At 41.1% G+C, this 21,543-nt stretch overlaps 3 protein-coding genes across 3 annotated transcripts; 2 read left to right on the plus strand and 1 right to left on the minus strand.

The window, feature by feature from the left end:
• Positions 1-8,698: 8,698 nt before the first annotated feature.
• LOC138195310 (DNA damage-inducible transcript 4 protein-like) lies at positions 8,699-10,235 on the plus strand. Its single transcript, XM_069144613.1, has 2 exons — positions 8,699-9,133; positions 9,255-10,235. Exons 1-2 carry the CDS (start codon positions 8,968-8,970, stop codon positions 9,755-9,757), a joined length of 669 nt encoding a protein of 222 aa, XP_069000714.1. The 5' UTR covers positions 8,699-8,967; the 3' UTR covers positions 9,758-10,235.
• A 213-nt stretch (positions 10,236-10,448) lies between these two features.
• On the minus strand, positions 10,449-16,676 carry dnajb12a (DnaJ heat shock protein family (Hsp40) member B12a). The gene is made up of 9 exons (XM_069144612.1): positions 16,457-16,676; positions 15,924-16,101; positions 14,294-14,439; positions 14,008-14,178; positions 12,683-12,762; positions 12,462-12,571; positions 12,208-12,380; positions 11,661-11,803; positions 10,449-11,059 (listed from the first exon to the last, which is right to left on the minus strand). The coding sequence occupies exons 1-8, from the start codon at positions 16,674-16,676 to the stop codon at positions 11,682-11,684; spliced, it is 1,200 nt and encodes a 399-aa protein (XP_069000713.1). The 3' UTR covers positions 10,449-11,059; positions 11,661-11,681.
• A 6-nt stretch (positions 16,677-16,682) lies between these two features.
• Positions 16,683-20,209, plus strand: trmt2b (tRNA methyltransferase 2 homolog B). The gene is made up of 2 exons (XM_069144611.1): positions 16,683-17,666; positions 18,636-20,209. The coding sequence occupies exons 1-2, from the start codon at positions 16,803-16,805 to the stop codon at positions 19,254-19,256; spliced, it is 1,485 nt and encodes a 494-aa protein (XP_069000712.1). The 5' UTR covers positions 16,683-16,802; the 3' UTR covers positions 19,257-20,209.
• The last annotated feature ends 1,334 nt before the right edge of the window (positions 20,210-21,543 follow it).

Consider the following 21,543-nt stretch of genomic DNA (forward strand, 5'->3'; position numbering starts at 1 on the left):
TCGTGTGACCACGCCGCCACACTTAATTTGCATTTTCCCGAGTGCTTGTTGAAGCTGCGAATTCAAAATGTCACGTGACGCTCTCATCACATCATCATCACCCCCCCCCCCCCCTCCCCCACACACACACACACACACACACACACACACCCTCACCCCCCTCCCGCTCCTGGTTTGCTCAGGTGGGGACAATGAGCGTTATATCTGGGACAGGCGGAATAAAAGCCACGACAAAAAGGATTTAGTAGAAAAGCAGATTAGTTTCTCAGTTCGTAGATTTAGCATTCGGTCTATTAAATGTAAAAGAGTGTTGTGAAGAAAGTCTTAAGGTTGAGGTGAGGTCATTGTGATTTGACAAAACAGTCCAAAATGTTAAAAAAAACAACCAAAAAAAAACACTTTTAGTTTACTGTCACTCCAAACAAATAAAAGCAGCAAATCCTCCGGCCCGGTGTCATACCGTAAGCGTGGTAAAAATGAGAGTAGACTGAGAAGCACTTTGCGACTTGTCATCAGCAAAGGTGCCGTGTAAAAGAACTTTATTTAATTAATTATTGACAATGTGTGATAAAACGTTACCACCTATACTAGCTTTTTCTCCAGAGCTGTCAATCATCATCGCATGGTACAGTCTTCGTGGCGATCAGTCTGTCGCCAAGTTTGTTTGGATTTAATCCAGCAACTCAATAATTTAATGTTAGTCAAAATATGCAGAAACAATTAAGAGAAACAGCTTTTAAATTTATATAATGAGGCTGTCTGTAAATATCAGTTTTGTTTTAAAGTGGGTGGACACGGATCAGGAAAATAGGCTGTTGTTGTCTTTTTTTTAATTGCCTTGCCTTGTTATAACTCATTAATCAATCAATCAGTCCAGTGCAAAATACATCAATTTACTGAAGTGCGTTTGTATGGTGCACTTTACTTAATGAAAGTTTCCATGCTGATTTCCAAATTTAATTATATGTTACATTTATACATTTCAGAGGCACATTTTTACTCCACCATAATTTTACCATTTTGGTTACTGGTTACTTTGAAGAGTCACACTATAAAATACAAAATATAGTCAACAAATAAATTGTGAATTATTATTAGAATCCATAAAGTTATCCAGAAGACCATAAAGTAGAAGTAGGCACACCTTTACAAGCTGTAACATAGATTTGGTCAATTAAAGTATCAACAAATATAATCCCACAATCGAAATGTAATTATTCTGCATAGTGAATACTGTTACTTTTGGTGCTCTAAATAATAAACGTATTTACACTGAAAAGATCTCAGTACTTTCCTCTACCGCCGGATATCCTTCTGCTTTATAGATCTTAAGTCATTTTAGGTTTTGTTGCAGAAACATAACAATTAAAGCAGAAGTTAAACAGCATTAAGAAAATTAAAAAAAAAAAAATAATAATAATAATATTTAGAGAAATTTCAAATATTGTTCATTTTTAAATGTGGCTTCATGACACGGCATGGACTGCAGCCTTATGTTTGATGTGTAATAAATGTTGTTCCGACAGACCCTGACTCTGATGACGTGTGTTCAAAATCCTTATCTATATGACACAAAAAGCACAGGTGGCACTCGTAAAAATCACCTACAGCTTTGTTCTATTTAAGTGTCCCAATAAACCACGAGCCAGCGTACACAGGTCCCGGAACTGGGACACCTAAATGCAGTGCAGCTATAATGAATTAAATTAGTTCCACCTGTTCCTGCTTTCGAAGGCTCATTATAATTGAGCTTAATCTACTCTTTGACAGTCTGAGGGGGGAAACCTCAACATTTAATGACTTAAAAATGAGTTCATATTAATTGCAGCGTGATATAGTGTGCGTATGACGTTACGGCGAGCCTGCAGCGTGGAATAAAGGTGATCGATTGTTAATTGCAGTAGACTGTACAGGTTTTTAGTCTGGTTACAGTAGACCCACCCCTACGGGCAAAGAAAATCGCTTGACGAACTGTTCCTTTTTGTCCATACCAGCTCTATAGCACCCGGCTAAAGTAGAATATTAACGCTTCATAAAGCTCGTCTGCCTCAGGATTTTCTCCGCGATTGATGATGAGACAGCTCAAAGAGGAAGTTTGTGGATTTGTTTAAATTCAACGCAGATCTTTTGCCTGTGTTCAGATGGCTCGCAGAATAAGGCAACGTTTTCTGACGCGTTTCTGGGAAGCAGAGCATTTCCATTGCTACAGTGTCGGACTGTATCCGCACCGCCCGCTGTATCTCCGCGCTGAAGTCTCAGCCCTCCAGAGGCACACTGAATGACAGCTTGTAATTGAAATGCCGGATTAGCTGATGCCATCTTTATGTCATTCTGGAAGGAGTGTCTTCGAGGCCCTCTCAATAAAGGAAGCCCCTAGACAAGGCGTCATCTAATCTCTCAGCTGAGCCCAATCAAATTTAAGAGGAGCGATAAAGAGACGGGAAGTTGTTCGAACTGAACACGCACACGTTCACGTTAACGTGGGAAATTGGGACGTGCAACTGAGTATGTCTTATGGCGAAGCACACAGCAAGCACGACACGCGTGTGCTCGCGTTTTAATGCCGCACGCTCAGGCTGGAAATGAAATATTCATGTGCGCAAGCAATAAATTTGTAGCTGGTTGGAACTGACTTGTGCTCAGTTTGCGGTCCCTGCTAGAAACCGATGCTAAGCAGTCGTACACTGACCCATTTTAAGACAACGCTCTGCAGAAGCTGCAATCTGCCTACTTCACTCTCTGTGACGTTAATCAAAGCAACGAGTCACATGAATCAAAACGGCAGCGCGATTAACTTTAGCATTTTAAGGGACACGTGAGGTGCAAAAACCTCGACGCGGCTGCGCTGGGAGTTGAGTAACAGGCCTGGTCACGATCCCAGACAGATTGTGACGTGACCGTCACAGAGCAGAGATCCAGAAGAGAGGAGGGAAGAACATGGCAGGCCAACAATGAACATCTCATTCATTGGAAGCCGTTAAAGAAAAAAAAATGGCTGAGTAATCCTATAGTCACAGAGCCATAGGGGGTTTCAGGTAATCTTCTTAAAAAAAAAAAAAAAAAAAGCTCAGTGAATACATCACTCTGTCAGCGATTTGAGTTGTTCTTTCCCCGGGTCGGACGCTTCGTGACTCAGACGGAGGGAATGTGATGTGATGGCTGGATTGGCTGCAGGATGGAGACATGTAAAGATCAAATGATGCTCGTGAACAAAACATGGTGGCCTCTTTCATCCAGAACAGATGCCCGGATATAAGCTAATGCTCCGTACCCATGAGACGCCCACGGTGTCCAAGACAGCTGTTTCATTTCATTACAGTTTGCAAAAAAATGTCTAGCAATCGCAATAATGAACGCAAATTCAAGCAAACAATTCAGCAAAAAAAGGTTCTCGGTAGAATCTCTCTGAAGGTGTCACAGCACAAACTAAGCCTTTCCAAACAAAAGCCCCTTTATCAACAACAATAACCCCATAAAATCAGGCAATCTTGATCGCTGAAATCACCAAAAAATCCATACAATTCTGAGGGGCCTGATATATATATATATATATATATATATATATATATATACTGTATATGTATATAAGAAATTATCCTGTGTTTCACATTAGCAACCCAAATTTGTTATGAATCCATAAGAATGAACAAAGATGTCAATTTTTTATTTTTATTTATTGCCTCATAAAACACTTAACTTCTATTTTACAAGATTTTGTATAATGTTTATGCTTACATTTGGAAACGAAAGTTGTTTTTCTGCATTTTACGCCTCATTAGCAGCATTATATGAGGGATGGTTGTCTGGCAGTCAGTCGGTCGGGTCAGTCACTTTGTTTCCTACTGAAACATCTAAAAAAAACAAAAAAAAAAACGATTACATGGATAGAACTGAAATTTGGTACAGACATCAACGGTCACCCATAAATCCTAATGACTTCGGTGTTTTCTTTGGCGCCACCAGCAGGTTGATATTTGCCATTTTGAGCGAGATGTCCTGACAAAATACTGTTTTGGATTGCATTGCTGGGAACATTGTTGGTCTCAGGGTGAATTATAAAACCTTTGATCACACCACCATCGGCGTGGCAACATTTTAATCTGTCCTGGACTTTAGGTTTATGACCAAAATTCTGCAAAACTAATGACATCAGCTTCATCTGTACTTTATGTTTAGCGCTTTATAGCTAATATTATAATTTTGTTGGACAGCAACTGGCTGCTGGTCAGTTTACAGATACGACAGTGTTCTCATTTAACTTTTGGCAATCAAACAAACAAACGAACCAAAAAAAAAACGCAAACCTTGAACTGTTCCTTTAAACCATAACGTGCATTTAACACCAAACAGGGCGTATAAATCCAATAAACACGGGTGATATTCAAAATTACTTTAAGATTCAAAGAGCAGTCACAACAGCGCGCCAAGTCTTGTTTAATTCAAAACCAAACACAAAGAGCATAACATTGGCAGCATTGCTAAATAATGCACACGGTTCTAAAATGAGAGATAGCTTCACAGGGACGAGGCACAGTAAGAGTACTTATAAATAATGATAGGCATCCTTTTCTCTGTCTGATGTGGTCACAGTTCATCATGTATGCATTGACTTTTTCTTTCATTCCAGCACCACCACTTGGCAATGCAGCCTCTTTGCCGAATGGCATTCAATCAATATTAATAATGAGACTCGTTCACACGTTCAACAATGCAAACTGGAAACTGCACATAATCCAGGTCCTTTGTTTTTTTTGTTTTTGTTTTTTTACATCAAGTCAGCGAAGGAAGCGATAATACCTTTTTAAGGGGAAATACATTTACGCTCATATTCTGTGAGAATAAATGAATGAAGATCAGAAAGTGACATTTAAATACTGTATAAAGTATGTGTAAATGTATTTACAGCACATGAACCTCCTGAAACGTGTTTAAAAGCGGATGCAAAAATGGACTGAGGTCATGTGCTTCACATGCAACTTGTTTAATTGTGCTTTTGTTGCTACTAAATTTGAGATTTGAACTAAGCTGTGATGTACTCTGACCAACTTTGTTTCAATAAAGTTAAATTATTGAGAAATTTATTTTATACAAAACTGAAAGAAGCTGTTGCACTCTGCAGTTTCTACACAGTTCACGTCGATGTCAGACTGTAGTCATGCAGTCTACTGGGATTGCTTTTGCAACGTGAAGTCAAGTCGTAGGTTCTAGTTTGTATTGTACTGTATATTTGTATCGGATCCTCTGGGAAACAATATTGTGTTTTTTTGTTGTTGTTGTTGTGTGTCTGCACCAGACGCCCTCAAAGTTGACTTTTATTCAATTTTGAGTGTGGGTTATTTGAAGACGGCACGTAAAGTGTTAATGCTTTGACGAAGAAGAGTGTGTTCTCAGCAAAAACTTGTCAAACATCACAGTTTCTCCTCCCCAGAGAGTGCAGGTCTGTTTCTGCTTCTTCCAGCAATAAATCTAAACCTAACTGGAATGCTGTCCCGGCTCCAGACTCAGGTGACGCAGGCTCTGCGTTCAAGGGCTGAAGGGTTTCCAGATAAACACAGGGCTCGTGTGACAGAAGAATGAGAGGGTACACGCTGAGATATTTACCACTAAGATGGAAGACTTATTTCTTTCTTCTTTTGTTGGAATGATCTTCTTCCGAGTGACCGACACCCCCGCCCACACGCATTCTCGCGCGCGCACGCACGCACACACGCACACGCACGCACACACACTTCTCATGTGATAATAAAAAACAACAAAAAAAAAAACATGTACTATTCCCGCACACAACGGCTTGTTGCCATAGCCACAGCCTGCAAAGCACAATCCAGGGACCCTTTTACCCCCTGACTGAATTAATTAACGTGAGCATGTTCAAAAGAGCATGAAGAAGAACGTTGTATCGGAGCTAATTCAAGTGTAAATATATTGGGAGTCTCTACTTACAATCTTACATGCATCATATTTGGATTTTTTTTTTTTTTTTTTTTTTTTTTGCACTAATTCCTGAGACGAATAGATCTTCAGCATGAAAAATATAGGTAGGTTTTTCTTTAGGATTCACTCCAATGCTCCTCTGATTAAAGCAAATTGTTCTAGAAAAAAAAAATAAAAAATCTTTCGTCACAATCCATTACGTAGTAGATTTATTATACATGAAATACATAGCCTGAGGCTGGCCGACCTAACAGCTCTCTCAGGCCAGTTTGGATTGTAAAACACAAAGTCTGTCACGCTTCGTTTCCCTTTTACCATTTCTCTTGTTTGTTTTTTTTCCATGACACGGTACAAATGATGTTTGCCCCCCCCCCCCAAAAAAACAAAACAAAACAGTATCACGTAGGAGCTCAGTTAAATGACATATGCAGGGTGCGGAGACACATTAAAGAAACGAGACACAACACTGTTGTGACCGTCAAAGTGGACAATCACATGGAAGAAGACAACACCGTGTTCATGGGCACGTTCATTCAAAAACAATAGGTGCAATCAGGCAGAAACGTTTCACAATGCAAACATGTGCACTCGCACCACATTGGTCGCAGCGTCTTCTTTGTGTGCAAGTAAAAGCTAGTACAGTGGCGCCGTCACCTGGCTGTTATGTGTATTACACCACAGATTCTGTGGAGTGTCAAAATCCTATTATACTATTTATACACTTTAAGTCTGAATTTTGCGGTGGAAGAAGTATTTAGATCCTTTATTTAGTAAAAAAAAAAAAAAAAAAAAAAAAAAAAAAATAAGTACCAATACAGATGTGTAAAAAATACTCAGTTACAAGTAAAAGTCCTGCATGAAAAATGAAGTCATGCATGAGTATTGGCAGCAAAATGCAGTGAAAGTATTAACTTTAAAAGTACTGGTTTAGAAAAGTAGATTATTAATATTGAAGCATCAGTGTGTAAGCTACGTGTCACTGTTGTTGCTGCTGCAGGTGGAGCTAGTTTGAACAATTTGCCAATTTTATAAACATGCACAGCAGATAGATGTGAGGGGTCCTGAGATGATTACTGGGAAAAGAAAGAAGGAAAACAAAGTTCTGATACACAAATGTGTTTTCAGTTTTTACCCCTTTCCCTAATCTTTGATGTTTGATGAGATATTGGATCATTGTAACCATGTGAGAAGTTTAGAGGGAACAAAACAGTGTTCGGTGGAGCTGTTAACAAGTCAGAGACCCGTGAAATGTGACCTCAGCTACAAGCTGCAGCTTGTGAGATGTCAGAGAACAAACAGGTTTTAAACCACCGGTTTAGTCTTCAGCAATGTCTTGTGTGACAGAAGCTTCTTGTATTATCTATCGTGTTCAAATCTTTATCTTAAAAGTCAATTACAGCTGTTGGATAAATATAATCAAATAGGAACATGTCTGTGAAGGTTCTCAGTCATCCAGGTCACCGTCAATATATGTTTCATCCAAAGTCAACTGGACTTCTGTAGTTTCTCGAAGACGTGTTTGCCGCTCATCCAAACAACCAACAAGAAGTTAGAACGTCGAAGTCCCCCTCCGGTCGGTCAGAGCTGAAGAAGCCTTTTGGATGAGAGGCGAAATGTCCTCAAGTCGCTAAATAATTTCAGTTGCCTTTGGATTAAACAACATTTCCCTCCGAGATGTCGTGGAGTGGAAATACAAAGCAACATCAAGTGTTCAAGTAAAATACAAATACCTCCAAAGGTGTACAACAGCACTGAAGTGAATACTTTACTTTATATACTTTACTTACTTACTTACTTTATATACTTCAGTGTTTTCACACGTGCAAAGATACATACATACACAGTTGTCTTTCCTTAAGTTCAGAGGACATGACATTGACTTCTTGTACATTTCAAAACCACATACTGTAAACAGGTGTTGAGCGAACTACTATCCTAAACAAGCCAGGAGTCTGTTCTGGAGGTGGTGGTGGTGGTGGTGGTGTGTGTGTGTGTGTGTGTGAGGGGGGTGGAGGGGTGGTCTGAGTGTGCATGTCTAAAGTCAGGAGTCAAAGTTTGGTTCTCCATAATACTCGCAGATTTGTCTTTATTAGTATTATTACACAAATTGTTAAAGCAGTTAAATGACCAGCGCAGTCCTGTTGTTACACCACTGCTCCCTCACCCAAAACAAACACATTTATGAACGGTGTGTGAAACAATTAACACTTTTACTCTACATACCTTAATAAAACAAGAAAAAAAAATGGACAAAAAAAAAAAAATAAAAAAAATCAAGGTCTAAATTATTTTAGTTATTTAGGAGGTGGATGAGAGAAGCTGTAAATTAGAGAATACCTTATTCAAGTGAGTCACAGCAGTTACGTAATATAACTTTACAATTCATCGTATTGCGTTTTGGTAGTGACACATACTTTAAATGCAATAGTCATTTTGTTTTGTTGAAATTGTGGTCAGCACTCTTACTGATCATTTCTCGAAATTTACGAGTTGTACGTGCGATACGTGTCTGTGTCCAGAAATCAGTGTCTTCCGATCTTTCATCAATACACCATTCTTTTGTCCAAATCCGTCTGGGTGTGTCTTTTTGCTGCTTCTTGCAGTTTTAGCAGCGGTCGCTGCTTGAGACTTTGTTTAGCAGTTAAACGCCATATTTACCCGTAAAATATTTTAAGCGCCGACTTCGTGTGCGTAAGTTTGTTTGGTGGGGGGGCCGGAGGAGGGGGCCGGTGGTGGGAGGGGGGCTGGCCTTTGCCTCGTCAGCAAACGGTTCCAAAATGTTACCAGGCAGGGTCCCGAGCTGAGGACGTGAGCTGAGCCCTGATTGGTTAAGAAATACGGCGGGCGGAGCTCGCTCGCTTTGGGTATTTAACGCTTTGTTCCATTGTTACGGGGTGAGTTTTCCAGCTGGTCTGGCTCATGACTGTTGGGAGGGATATACTCCAAAGGGGTATTGGAGCCCTTTTTTTTTTTTTTTAAATTTTCTTTTTTTTAATCGCGTCTCGTCCTTTTTTTTTTTTTTTTTTTTTTTAAATGTCTTTTTCTTGCAATCAATCTCTGGACGGCAGCTTTCCTCCGTCTCCAGCGGAGGACAGGGGCTCCCAGCGGCTGTCATGGGGCAGCCTGCTGCAAAGGCTCACCGAGCTGAAGGGGGTCAATCAGACGACCACAGCAGACCAGTGCTGCAGGAGTGAAACTGGTGAGTGTCAGACGCTTTGTCTTTTGTTTGCGTTGATGCGCGTATAGGGACCAAGAATAAAGAGTTTCTAGTGAATCCCGCTCCACCAGACAAGACTTTAACCTGTACTCCTTTGTTTCAGGATCTGTGGTCGACTTGTCAGAGAGCAGCTTCCTCTGTTTTCCTCTTGAGGAGACATTGGCCGCAGAGGTTGTGGAAACCATCGCACAAAGTCTCAACAATGGATTCCACATCCTGGGCTGCTCCAAACTCACTCTACCTGACTGTCTGCTACACAACATCAGTCAACAGCTGCTGCACCTGGCTGTCAGTGAGCCGTGCGGCCTCAGGGGGGCGCTCATTGACCTGTGTGTGGACAGAGGGGACCTGGGCTCCCTATGCACTATGGATCAAATAGCGGTGGATCCCTCCGTGGTCCCGACCTTCCACGTGACTCTGGTGCTGAGGATGGAGTCCAGTGGACTGTGGCCAAAGGTTCAGAGGCTCTTCAAAAGTAGCAGCCCTCCACAGACATGTGCATCGTCTCCAAGGCGCCGCAGCACTCTGAGGCTGAGTCCGAGCTTCAGGGCCATAAGGAGGAAACTGTACTGCTCGGGGGAGCTGCTGATCGAGGAGTGCCGTTGACCAAGTGCTCCGGTACTTTTAAAGACACCAGCCTATATGTCAAACGGCACTGCCAAGATTGTCTTGATATGACAGTCTTTGTTGATGTGGTTCTGCCTGGAGCCAACTTACTGCGTGTCTCACGGCAGCTACTCGCCTGTCTGCAGGTGACTCGACAGCAAAGACTTGTGTTTGAACACGGGTCTGTTTCTTTTCTATGAGTGTGTAGTCACGCCTTTAAGGGAATGGCTGATGTATTTGATAGTCAAATATTACAACCTGAAACTTTAGTATTCTTCACAAAACATAAAAGAATAAATTATTTTCAATGAATTTGTTGTGAAAGTTTTTTTTTCCTTTCTGTCTCATAGCCACACCAATTCTATACCGTACATTAAACACACAGAGCATTATAGTGTAGAGTTTAAGCAGTCAGTGTACAAAAAAAAAAACCAAAAACAGAATTGACCATTTTACACGAAATAAAACTGCTTGAAAAGTGAATGGCAATTAAAACTTAAATAAACATTTCTGAACTTATTTAAGACTTTTAATGTTGCAAAATGTGCACATGCTTTAAGTATGCTTCATTTTGTTTGTTGCTCCAGTTTCAAAAACCCTCTTGGGACCACATAAGAGAGTGTGTGTGTGTGTGTGTGTGTGTGTGTGTGCGCGCGCCTGCGTATTGTAAAAGAGAAAATGTGCACCAGTCAATCATTGGACAAATTTAATTCAAAGAAACTTTTATACAATTTTAGTAGAATGTTAATTTAATAAATATGGTTTACTTCTATTTGTGCAACGATTTTCAATAATTATGATCCAACAGGCTACGAGCAAATCCACATAACATGACTGTAAATGGCTCCAATAAACCCTGCACTTTTCAAAGTAAAATGAATATTTACACTGGTAAGAACTATAAAAATTACACACTTTTCCTTGTGAGTGGCTCAGACGTCTGTCTATGAGAAGGCCATAAGGTTTCTCAAAATGTGTTCGGAAAACAAAAAGATTGGGACAGAAAGAGCTAATCTTAGCAGCTTTGTTTACCCTTCAAATAGACACGATGCTCTTACTTTTCACCAGCCGACTCGCCATTGTAAAAGACACTAGAGTAAGATAAAGTCAGCAGTCAACTCAAAGCTTCTCACAGTTCTACAGGAAGTCAATCTACATGGAGTTGCAGAGAGGTTCCCTGATGAGGTTTGCTGCCCACTGCACGTAAGGCCTTTTTCATTCTCTTGGTTTGTTGCAAAAATATGCTCCAATTTGAGTGGGCTCAGACCGATTTCTTCTAATCAGATTGAAGTACTGATGAACCTAAAATAAACGAAACAATGACAGTTAACCGGACGTCGCGTCTCACAGGATGATCTTATCTTGGGTTCTTACAGTGGCATGCAAAGATTTGGTCAAAATGTCTTACTGGGAAAAGCAAGTAAAGGACGACCTGATTTCTAAAAGGCGGTGGACCATCTTGCATGCACTGGTCTTTTGAGATCTATCCACAGGGTTTTGATAATGAGGTCAGGGGACCGTGAGGACAATTGTATTTTCATTGTTCGACATTCTGTTCTGACGAGGTAGTGCGGCCGTGAGCGGGGGCTTGCTTTTCTTGGAGGCGCAGGAAAGTGCTTGTGGGACAGCCTGACATCTGAGACAACACAGCTGACTCTTGACTATCAGATGTCAGTCCCTGCCGGCAGCTGCATTACCACGCCACAGAAAGTTACCAGACAAGAATACAGCTAACTAACTGCTAACCGTATTTGATTAAAATTGAGACATAAACAGCAGCTTGAAGGGTTAGATTCAAATGATGGGAGAGTGTGTGTGTGTGTGTGTGTGTGTGTGTATCGTCAGATAAAACATGCAAAACCCTGAAGTCTTTGCAGGTTATCTACAGAATGCAGTGACGTACCCATTTGAGCGCAAGTGGTTTCTAGCCATCCAATATGACCTGAATCTCAGATAGTCGGGAACAGCTGGGAGTGCCCATTCTTTGTGCTCTTTGGTACAACTCAGAATCCCCAAAGTAACGAGCACGATACAGTAAGCCTTCCTCTGAAAGGACAGAAACAAGAGTAGGTCAGTACGGTACTGTGAAGTTAAAATCATAGAATCCTGTCGCGGTACGTCCAGCTGGTGTAAAATGCAAGTGCAATTCAAGCGTTAAACTACTCCTTTCAAACTTTAAAAGGCTGTTGTTACTCATTTACAACAAAGCAATGTAAACTACAGCTGAAATGATAAGTTGATTCATTCAACTGTATTCAAAAATAGGAAACAATGTCGTTACTTGTTTTAGCATTTAAGCCACTTCTGTAGCAAAAAACTATGAAAGAATTAAATAATTTCAGCCTTAAAAATATAGAGTATTTTCTGGTTTTCTTTTCTAATAGTAAACTGAGTGTTAATTTGTAACATTGTCAACCAGCGGATTAAGAACAACAATGCTGTGAACTCACTCTGCTGCTTCTCCTTCCAACAGTTGTTTCTGAGATTGGAGATGTAGTCTTCTTCTACACTTCTCTCAACATTCTTCATGTTATTTGCAGCATATTCTTCGTTGAAACGGTCCCCCACGTAAAAAGGCACCTTTAGGTTTGATGTATGCCTTTTGTGAATATGTCCAGCTGACCTGATGAAGAGCAGATGTAATAACAGAGTGGGACAGATGTCGATACACCTCAGAAAGCTCCATATGCGGCGGGCCACTTACGGGCGGTAGCTAAGGCTGTATGGAGGCTGGGTGACCATCATCTGGCTGAGAGCAGAGACAATGATGAGAATTAAGATGGGCATCAGCTGGACAAACAGAGCCAGACCTCCCTGTCCAAAGGGGGAAAAAAAACAACAACAAAAAACATTAGATTACTGTTGGTCACAGGTCGTACAATATTTCAGCAGCTATATAATTGAAGTATTGCAGACGGGACTCACATCTCTCTGTTGTTCTCGTCTCTCTGGCCTGTTATGATGTGCAAAGTGCATTCTTCCATTTCTGTAAACATGTACGTTACCTAGAAAAAGAGTTTAAGAAAGTAGAGATTATAAAAGATGACGTTGGATTTAGGAGTGCTGCGACTTTAAGCCATGTTAAGTCAAGTTTAAGAGTACATATGAAACTTTACAGTCCAGTTTATTACAGCGTGATGATGAGTTCACTAATGATCTCATATTGAACCAGATAAAAGGACGTCACAATTTCTTATTTTCAGGACATTACCTTCATGCCAAAACGTGTTTGCGTTGCATTTTACTGCAGCACAAGAGATGCAGTAGTTAGAGAAAGTAAGAAGAAATAACACCTGAGCAGGCTAAAATTCCACCACAATGACCATCACAGAGGCGTAGGGCCGCCACGATCATTAAATTACAGTTAGTAATTAATCCTCATATAAATAAATGCGATTAAAGATTTTAACTTGTTTTACTGTACGTGAAACGTGGCCGGTCGAGTATTATAAGTATTAGACTAACCTCGTATGGAGGGGGGGGCACAAGGTGGAAATAATGACGGAAAAAGGAGGTTTCTATTAGTTTCATTCAGTTGGTTTTATACAGATAAATGGAAACGATTCAATGATTATGCAAAGTGATTGCAGTCAGCTCAAAAAAATCATGATCAGGCGGTTATGTAATAATTGCGACAGAGGAGCAAACAAAACTATCCAATCCTACTAATTCAGCTGTGGGTCGGACAGAACCGTGTTCTCTTAGTCTTCTAAGATGTCGGTGACAGGATATCGGTGCTGTAAAGCTGTGACTAGACTTCGTGTATGCTGGCATCGGCCTGTGGTTTTTGCTTATGGAGCATAAAAAAAAAAAAAAAAAAAAAAAAAAACAACAATAGTCACAAACCCTTGACGGCTGATGGCCAACTGTTGCTTTAGTGTGTCAGGTGGAGTCTTCAAAACAGTTCCTCTTAGCAATTCATTGCATGGAGACAAATGTAAACAACAAACAGCCAAATAGGCTAACTTTCATACTGGCATGATGAGGAACTTTTTTTGAATGTCAGAAAAACGTTGGGTGTGCTTTGAAAAATGATCAGTTTAACCATAAAGGTTATGGAAGTTGTATTTAATGATCCTCAGTAAAGTCCTTTAAGATAACACTCAGGTTATGTACACGATAAGATACCTGGCTTGCTTTCATGTCAGGAAAACAAACATAAAGATCAAAATACTCTTGGGCCTCAGTAATATGTACCAAAGTACAACAGAAATCCTAACTGACACGATATCCATCTGAGCTCTACTTACTAGATGGAAAGCCTCCACCAAAGAACATGTTGAAGAGGTCCTCGGGTGAGATGTCTGCTTCGAAATCACGGTGGTGTCTGTGTCTGGTCGGGTGTGTTCTCTCCTCTCCGTACTGGTCATACTGCCTTCGTTTCTCAGTATTACTCAGAACAGCGTAGGCGTTACCAATAGCTGAAAGAGAACGCATTAAAAGAAATAATTTAAAAAAAACACACCAGAGATCTACATTTAGTAAACTTATGTTTCCAGGTGTGCAGCACAGCAAAGGAGATAACTTAAATTTTACCTTTAAATGCCTCTGTAGCTCCAGGTGCGTGATTTTTATCTGGGTGAAATTTCAGAGCCAGCTTTCTGTAAGCCTTTTTAAGATCCTCCTCAGAGGCGCTCTTTTCAACTCCCAGAATTTGGTAGTAATCTTTACAGCTCTTAATCCTGCAGGGGAAAAAAGCACCCACCAGAGATGATTAGCAGATTTCAGGGAGAAGAGACACCTCCCGAGACATTCATGCAAAATTGAGTACCTAATTAAACTAAAAGTAATGGCACAGACAGACCCTTCAACGTATGAGCTATCCATATGATAGATCGGTTTTTGTTTTTTTTAAGTCACTCTTAAAAACGCACTATTTTAGACTTTCCTTTTGTCAACTGCATTTTATTTTATCGATTGACTGTGTTTTTTCTCTCCGCTTTATTTCTGTTGTATTTTATCACTATATTTTATACTGTTGCATATTGTATTTTAAATGTAAAGCGCTTTGTAACTTATTTTTAAAAAGCGCTACAGAAATAAAGTTATTCTTATTATTATTACATTGAATTTGTGAAGTTTTATTGAATTCCTGAGCATGCTGTTCGCTCTCCGTAAACATCAGACATTTGCAGTCTCACAGGTGTAACATGGCTTCGTTATCTGCCCTCGATTCGCCACTTCCAAATACTTACCGAACGCATGTTACACACTGTTCTCATTTCATAATGCTCGATTTTAGTTCCCTTTAATAAAAATGACAATGACATTCAGATGTCCAATATTTTGCTTGACATATCTCTGTGGATTTTACTAATCAAACTTACTCCAGGTGAGTAATGTAAACAATCACCTCTACCTGCTTGGTCATCATATACGGTGGTGAAATGTAACTTTTATTTAGGAAAAAGCACAAGTACCTGGAATTTGTTCTTAAGTACAGAATTTGAGTATCTCTATTCTATGCAACTCTATTAAACATAATTTCAGGGGCAAATATTGTACATTTTACACCGCTATATTTGTCTGACAGCTTTAGTTTAGTTTTTATACCCTTTTTGTCCAATGAAAATCATGTCTCTCCAAATTTGGCAATTTATTATTTACATTTTTTTTTTCCTGATAAACTGAAGGCTTAAATGTTCCTTTATGGGTTGAGACAAATTTCTTATTTTTGGAGCTAAATAGACTATTTTAACACCCTTTTGGATTAACTAAAAAAATAAAATTCACTTTTTTGACACGTGGTTCTTACAGAACAGAAATGACACAAACATATAATAATCTAATAAAATATGATGCATCGCTGTAGATTAAATTAACCATCACATATAAAGTTGTTCACAACAGCACAACCTCAACTAACTACAGCAGTAAAATGCACATCAATGCAACAGTAACATTAATAGCGTATGATTGTAAAATGCTAACTATTACACACTATTACTTTAAGTAAGGGTATGAATGCAGGACTTTTAACTTGTAGTGAGGGTATTTTCACCGCGTCTACTTAAATAAGAAATCTGCATACTTCTTCCACCGCTGATCATTTTCCCCCCACCAGTACTGCTGTTTAGTCAGAAACACCACCACAACATTGACTTTGCAAGCATCTCCCAGCTCTACTGTGGGAGACGCGTAAACAGATGAGAACAGATGCACTGACTTCCTGACAGCCTCGAGCTGCTCCGCCGTGAAGGACTTGGCCGACTCGGAGGCTCCCTGCGGGGCCACATGAGCCTCTGCTCCGTCGCCGCGGTGTCTGAAGGTGGGTCCGTCTCCGTGCAGAGGGCCGCCGTTCTCGTCTGGAGGCTTCCCATTCTGCGCTAAAGACTCCAGTATGTCTGCAAAGAGAGTTGGAGACGACGTGATTTTGAGGACGCACTGTTGTGTTCACTACGGTGAGCTAACAGTTAGCAACGTAGCCGCTAGTAAAGAAGGCCCGAGTGGGTGCGAATGTCAGCTGCGATTAAGCGAGCACCGATTTAAGAGATCAATTAAGAAAATATAACAGATAAGTTGCGGGCTGGGGGGGCTGAAAAAAAAACCAAAAAAACAACTACAAATACCAGAGTAGGTCGGGAGCAGGTGTTGTAATGTTAAGACGGTTATGCTAACGTTAGCTGATTTGGTTTCACAGCGACGGCCCAACCGACCGATAAAACAATCACCGCCGAAACAGACGTTTATTCGACGTACTTTTGGCCTGGTCTGTCGGAAACAGGCGCTCTGCCTTCTCTAGAAACTTCCTGGCTTTGTCCGGCTGGTTGTTGCCGACCGCATTTAGGGCTATTTTAATGCACCGCTCCGCTTCGTCCTTGTTTGAATCCATCGCGACAAGAGCGGAAATGTTTACTTGCCCCGGGACGCGCGGCGATGACGTTTGCGAGGCTGTCCGTCGAATAAAATAACACGTCATATCGGTTTTCTTTAACTCCGGCGTGCGCTTCAAGGGCACCCGGGTGGATGTTTAGTTTTAAAGCGTAGTATTTCTGACTCCTTGCAGCACCCTCGGGCTGCACTAGGAACTGGTTTGAAAGTCGAAATGTCTTCGGCAGCGACGTGCAGCAGCTCGGTCACATCTGTCAAACGTAACAGTCTGTATTGTTTGAGCAAAATCTGCCTGTTTTCAACTAATAGCGCCGCACCGGCTGACCGGGGGAAACCGCCACCGGAGAAGCGGTGGAGAAAAAGCCCCCGGAAGCCTCCCCGGGCTGATAACCTGTCCTGGGAGGAAAGGCTGGCTGATGCAGTCACCCCTCTGTGGAGGCTCGGTTACGATGACCAACTTGAGCTCAAGCAAAAGCATCAAGAGAGGATACTGTCTCAGCTCGCGGGGCATCTTTCGGCCGACTTCCGGCCACATTTCTCATCACCTGTCGCGGGTAAACTCAGCTTCCCCGTCCTGCCTATTCTGCCGTCGCCAGTGAGGGATGGCTACCGCAACAAGTCCACATTTTCCGTCAACAGAGGAGTGGACGGAAATCCGAAGACTGTCGGGTTTTACTTGGGCACGGGCAGGGAGGGAAACATCGTGTGCGTCAGCGGAGACCACCTGCTCAACATGCCGGAGAAGCACAAACTGGTCGCGAAGTGCTACCAGGACTTCATCCGCCTCTCCTCGCTGGAGCCCTGCCTGCTGTTCCACACCGGGGGCCACTGGAGAGAGGTCACGGTGAGGACCGGCGCCGAGGGCCGCACCATGGCTGTAGTGTACTTTCATCCACAGACGCTCACCCCAGACGAGGTGGCTGTCCATAAGGCCGACCTGGTGGATCACTTCACGCAGGGTCCAGGATCGGTCTGTCAGCTGGACTCGCTGTTCTTCCAGGAGAGCGCCATGACTCGCTGCACCCACGAGGAATCCCCCTACCAGCTCCTGCATGGTCAGCCACACCTACACGAGGAGGTAAAGCAAATTACAGAGATGCTTTTATTCTTTTGCTAATTTAATAGCTGCATTAAGTGACTTCATTTTAGAGAAAGAGATGGGGGGAGGGGGGGAGTGTTTTCCATAAACAGCCGTTATCAACAGTAGAAATAGTACTTTTTAAAACTAAAATCAATGGTCTGTAACACAAGACGTCAGAAATATTGCCATATGTCCTTGACTTTACTTTTAAAGTGATATTTTAAAATTGTTTACTTGATTATTCAATTATTTTCCCTGTGTATATCATGTTTTTTTTAGTCTTTAGTAGTTATATTTTAGTTATTGTGGATTGTACTTTTCTTAGTCAATATTCTTTACCGTATTACTTTATTTATGATACTTTTGATATATTGTTTTTTACTATGTCTCTTGTTTGCACTATGCTGCTGTAATCCTGTAAATTTCCCCACTGCGGGACTAATAGAAGTTACAAGGGGAAATATGCCGATAAAGAATAATGAATAAAATTGAGCAGCAATTCAAAAAACCGAGAGCTTGTCAGAATAGAAATGTTGTTTTATAAACCAGATAATCCTAGTCTTAGTTTCTAATATGGCTGAATATCCAAAATCATCACATTTTTGTTTCTGCATGTTTTGTTTTTTGCAATGTGATGTCACATTTTGTTTGACCCTCCCCCTGTTATTCCCCATTTATTTCAATCATACAAAGCTTCCTGGTGATAGATTTGTCTTCTCGTAGCTCAATGCAAGGACAATCATCGATATCAGCCGAGACGTTCTCTCAGCCTTTTAAGAACTAGTAACTATACAACTATTTTCCCAACTTGTGTTGCAATAAGACAACTACACGTAAAATTGGTGCAGTTTCCTTATAAGTATTTCTTTTGTGAAGGCATGGAGGAAAGAGGTGGTTCTGATTTCATGCATGCCTACATTATGTTTGTTTTTGATTGCTGTCCCTGTGTTGTTTTGTTACTCACAGGTGCTGGGCTTCAAGTTCCGCGTCTCAGCCGATGCCTTTTTCCAGGTGAACCAGGCTGCTGCTCAGGTGCTGTACGGCACAGTCAGAGACCTGTGCGTCCCGAACACTGAGCAAGATGGAAGACTAACCAACCTCAGCGGTACTCTTCTCGATGTGTGCTGTGGGACAGGTGTCATTGGCATCACTATATCTCCCAGAGTGGACAGAGTTATCGGCATAGAGCTTATAGAACAGGCGGTGGAGGACGCTATACACAATGCAGCTCTCAATAACGTGCTGAACTGTGAGTTTATCCCTGGAAAGGCAGAGGTGGTGCTTCCTGGCCTCATGTCTCAGTTGAGCTCCGCAGGCGGAGGCCTTACAGCCGTGGTAAACCCGGCTCGAGCTGGCCTCCACCACAGAGTGGTCCGAGCTTTACGAAACCAACCCGCGATCCGCAGGCTGGTCTATGTTTCCTGTAAACCAGAAGGAGAGGCCATGAGGAACTTCAAGGAGCTTTGTTGTGCTCCTGATCCGCAGAAGAAACTCACAGGAGACCCATTTTCTCCAACTCTGGCGGTGCCTGTGGACATGTTCCCACATACTCCTCACTGTGAACTGGTACTACTCTTCGAGAGGTAGCAAATATGTTTTGTTCAAAGGTGGGCTTCAACCATTCAGCAAAAACTCTGATTCACAAAACATCCTTTCAGGACTTAATGGTAAGGCTGCAACAAATGATCATTTTGATTCTTAATTAACGTGTAACCTTTTTAAATTTCTTGTAAAAAAAAAAAAAAAAAAAATTTAAGCCTCAGGTAATGTCTTCAAGTTGCTTGTTTTTTCTACTGAGTCTACCAATCACCAGAGTTTCACTCTGAATATCTTGCATGTGTGTTATTTCTGTTCAGTGTTAACAGTGTGCTGATATTTCTGTTTCTGCTTCTTGTAGAACCACACAATTGTTGCACACACAGACACAATTATCGCACACACAGACACAATTATCGCACACACTCACACAATTACACACTGTTATTCACACACACTTCTTATCACACACTTACACGCATACATTATTACACAACCACACCCACAATAATATGCAATAAAGAAGATTGGAATCACATCTGCCTCAGCATTCTGACCGATGCACCAGTGTGGTCACACAACCCCAACCAGCTAAAGTTACAGTCCTATAGCTATCAACCCCTCATTACACTGACATTTCCTTCCCCCTCTCCACCCCCCATTCATTAGCAACCTACACCTTTATTAACCTTATTATTCATCAAGGGACTTGAAACAGACTGTTAGTGAATCAGAAGGATTGAAACCCCCTGTGTGGATGTGCAGTCAGCGCAATGTCTTCTGCTTTGACAAGTTGTGGTTTCCTACAGAATGTGGACAGTACAATTCAGTGTAGTACAAAACCCTGCCAGTACATTCGGGCCTTGTCAAATGTACCGTATCGTTCGGTGTTATTGATCTGACTACATCAAAGAAATATTAATTTGATCTTGTGGTCTTTTTGTTTCCATTTGCAGCCTCAGTGCAATGGCACAGCTTTAGATAACAAAATAAACGATGGCTGAATTTAATCAATTTGATTCATTTTCTCAAAGTCCCGACATTCCCGGCTTACTTTCACTCTTTCATGGCTTACTGGAGCACTTGAATTGAACAGAGCCGTTGTTAATTTTTATCAGTAACGTGCTAGTCCTGCTCTGGCAAGTCAAAATGTCTGTGGTGAAAAAGGCCTATTGCATCAGCTCAGTCTCCAATATACAGTCATGACAACTTGACAACCTCCGCATAATCCAAAAATGGAAGACTGTTTGATTGGACGTATTTGTTGCAAACGGGGTCTGTGTGGAAAATTTTTCTCTTAAGATAATCCATCCGTGGGTGTGCTAGACATTAATGAGCAAAGAACCTGATATGTACAGGGACGAGAAACACAACTGTAATGGCCCCCCCAAAAAAACCTTCTCATCAAACAACCTTAAATTTGATGTATATGCACAGGTACAACCAGTTGCATTAACGGATGGCTCTGTTCCTTTAAGTAGCACGGGAAGCCTCTCCACTGATGCCCCCTGTACAATAAACCAAACCCTGTAAACTGGCTCAAATAAGCCATCGTTAATGTAATTAATCACACTTGTCTGCTGTGAAAAAGGGCCCTGCAGTAGCTGTACTTGTGCAGTAGATGGTGCCATTACAACTTCTTTAGCTCCCTCTTCCCAGAGAACATTGACCTAAAACATTTGTTGCACAATGAGTGTTTAGTTCATCCGATTTATTGCAGTTTACAAAAGGTCAAAACACTATGATGGTACAGTATGAGTGCCAATGTTTGTTCCTCAGGTTTATGCAAGGGCATACATTGCAACAGGGAGGCCTTGGCTTGTGGATAGGATGATCCTTTATTTGTTTATGGGGTTGATGATGCACCTGCACAAAATTATCTTTGTCAGTGCCAGCAGAGGGGAACGGGTCCAGTGACGTTAACCTTTATTTTTTTGCTGTTTCACAAAAACTCTGACTTGGTTTTCTCATTTCCAGTAAGACATTTTCTGTCTATTCTGTCTTTTATTTCAACTGATTGCTGATTTACACATCAGTGGAAAATGTTCTGTAAAATCTAGAGCTGCAAGGAATGGTCGATTAATTGAGTTATTGGTTTAATTGCCAATTATTTTATTAATCGCTTTATCATTTTGAGTCATTTTTAATGAAAATCTTTTCAAATTCTCTGATTCCAGCTTCTAAAGTTTGAATATTTTCTGGTTCTTTTAGTCCTTTATGATAATGAAATTAGCACGTTTTGATTGTTCTAGGCAGCACCTTGGCCTGTTTGACATTTTTCATAATTTTCTGACATTTTAAAGACCAAATAGCTAATTGATTAATCAAGAAAAAAAAA

The sequence above is a fragment of the Embiotoca jacksoni genome, unplaced genomic scaffold (genome assembly GCF_022577435.1).
Source record: "Embiotoca jacksoni isolate LCO1_2020_lvr unplaced genomic scaffold, fEmbJac1.0.p SCAF_12, whole genome shotgun sequence".
Taxonomy (NCBI): domain Eukaryota; kingdom Metazoa; phylum Chordata; class Actinopteri; family Embiotocidae; genus Embiotoca; species Embiotoca jacksoni.